Source organism: Lucilia cuprina, chromosome 5 (assembly GCF_022045245.1).
Source record: "Lucilia cuprina isolate Lc7/37 chromosome 5, ASM2204524v1, whole genome shotgun sequence".
Lineage (NCBI taxonomy): Eukaryota > Metazoa > Arthropoda > Insecta > Diptera > Calliphoridae > Lucilia > Lucilia cuprina.
In genome coordinates, this window is record NC_060953.1 from 50,071,425 (window position 1) to 50,073,115 (window position 1,691).

A 1,691-nucleotide genomic window follows, 5' to 3' on the forward strand; every position below is an offset into this window, starting at 1 on the left:
ACTAGAACTGAACTAGAACTGAACTAGAACTGAACTAGAACTGAACTAGAACTGAACTAGAACTGAACTAGAACTGAACTAGACCTGAACTAGAACTGAACTACAACTAAACTAGTACTGAACTAGTTTTCAACTAAAACTAAACTACGGATAATTTAATTTCACTGATATTTATTATATATTAGACATATGTAGCTTATATACATATTATATTGTAAATAAATATGAAAAAATGTACAGAGTGATGACTTCAAAAGTTGACAAAAATAAATACATGCATATATATATGTGTCACTTCAACTGTTTATATTTGTACAGCAACTTTAATTCAATCATCAAACTACTTACTATTATGTTTACAGTGAAGACCAAATTAGAACCAATTTATTGAAAGTGATCTTAATTTATCATAAACTAAAAACTGAAATTTTAAATTTCAAAAATAAAAAAATATTAATAGAATTTTAATGCTACATTTGTCTGTCTAATTTCTTCAATTTTAATGAAATCCTAAATATCAGAATGATTAAATATAGTTTTTGCTAAGTTAAGTTTTTCACAAGACTTTCCATATTAGGAAAAAAACACAATGAAAAAAACCTATTCGAATTGACAGAAAAGAAGACAACAACAATGAAATATTAAATAAACTATATTTCAAACTATAGCAACCGTACGCTACCATATAACCCGAATAAACAAACTAATAAAAATACTAGATACTACCAAGTAGTATTTCAGCTAAAGAAATAAATATTAAACAATAGAAAAATGATTTTTAAAGAAATATAAAATAAATATAGTTTAAAGAAATGTTGTGTTCAAATAAAACATACTTTTATATAGAGTTTAGATAACAACCAAATAAATGAAATGAATTGTAAATAAAAAGCATAAAGATACAATTGTTTTATCTAATAACAACTTATTTACAAAGTTTAACAAAGAAGAAACTATAAAAATAGAAACAAAGGTAGGAGTAAAAAAAATAATAAAATTTAAAGAAAAACTCCTCTAATAAATTAAAATAAAATATTTGCAGTTGAAAATGGTTTCAAATGAAAATGTATGTATAAACAAACATCGGCAAGGATTATGAAACCAACAAAGGAATAAACCAAAACCAATATTTATAGAACGAAAATCAAACAAGACAAAAGAAGTCATTTTAATGAAATGTCTATTTCGAAAATACGAGTAAAATCGGCCGTAATAAAACATAATGACAATACTATTAAAGAAAATGCAACAAAAACCACAACACTACCACTTAAGGGAACAAAAAATTCAACAACTACCACAGCTTCAACATCAGCAACAACATTTGAAACATCATCATCATTATCATCGTCCTTTATGAGAGGATCACCCAAACAGAATGACCAAAATAAAGCCAAAATATTACCATTGTCATCATCAGCAATTCCAACAAGTAAGCAAGGAAAAGCTTTAAATACTACATCAGCAGCAATACCAACGACATCCTTAAGTACTATTACACTATATCTATTCATAATCAAATTAGAACTATAAATGAACTAGAAGTGAAGTAGATGTGAACTAGAACTGAACTAGAACTGAAATAAAACCAGAACTGAACTAGAACTGAACTAGAACTGAACTAGAACTGAACTAGAACTGAACTAGAACTGAACTAGAACTGAACTAGAACTGAACTAGAACTGAACTAG

The 1,691-nt window shown here is 26.4% G+C and overlaps 1 protein-coding gene across 1 annotated transcript in view; it reads right to left on the minus strand.

Annotated features, from left to right (window-relative positions):
• LOC111685870 overlaps window positions 1–1,514 on the minus strand; it is an 8,191-nt gene extending 6,677 nt beyond the window's left edge. The window contains exon 1 of the mRNA XM_046952531.1: window positions 1,268–1,514. Coding sequence (XP_046808487.1) covers window positions 1,268–1,514 — 247 coding nt within the window. The remainder of the gene's footprint in view (window positions 1–1,267) is intronic.
• Between the last annotated feature and the right edge of the window lie 177 nt (window positions 1,515–1,691).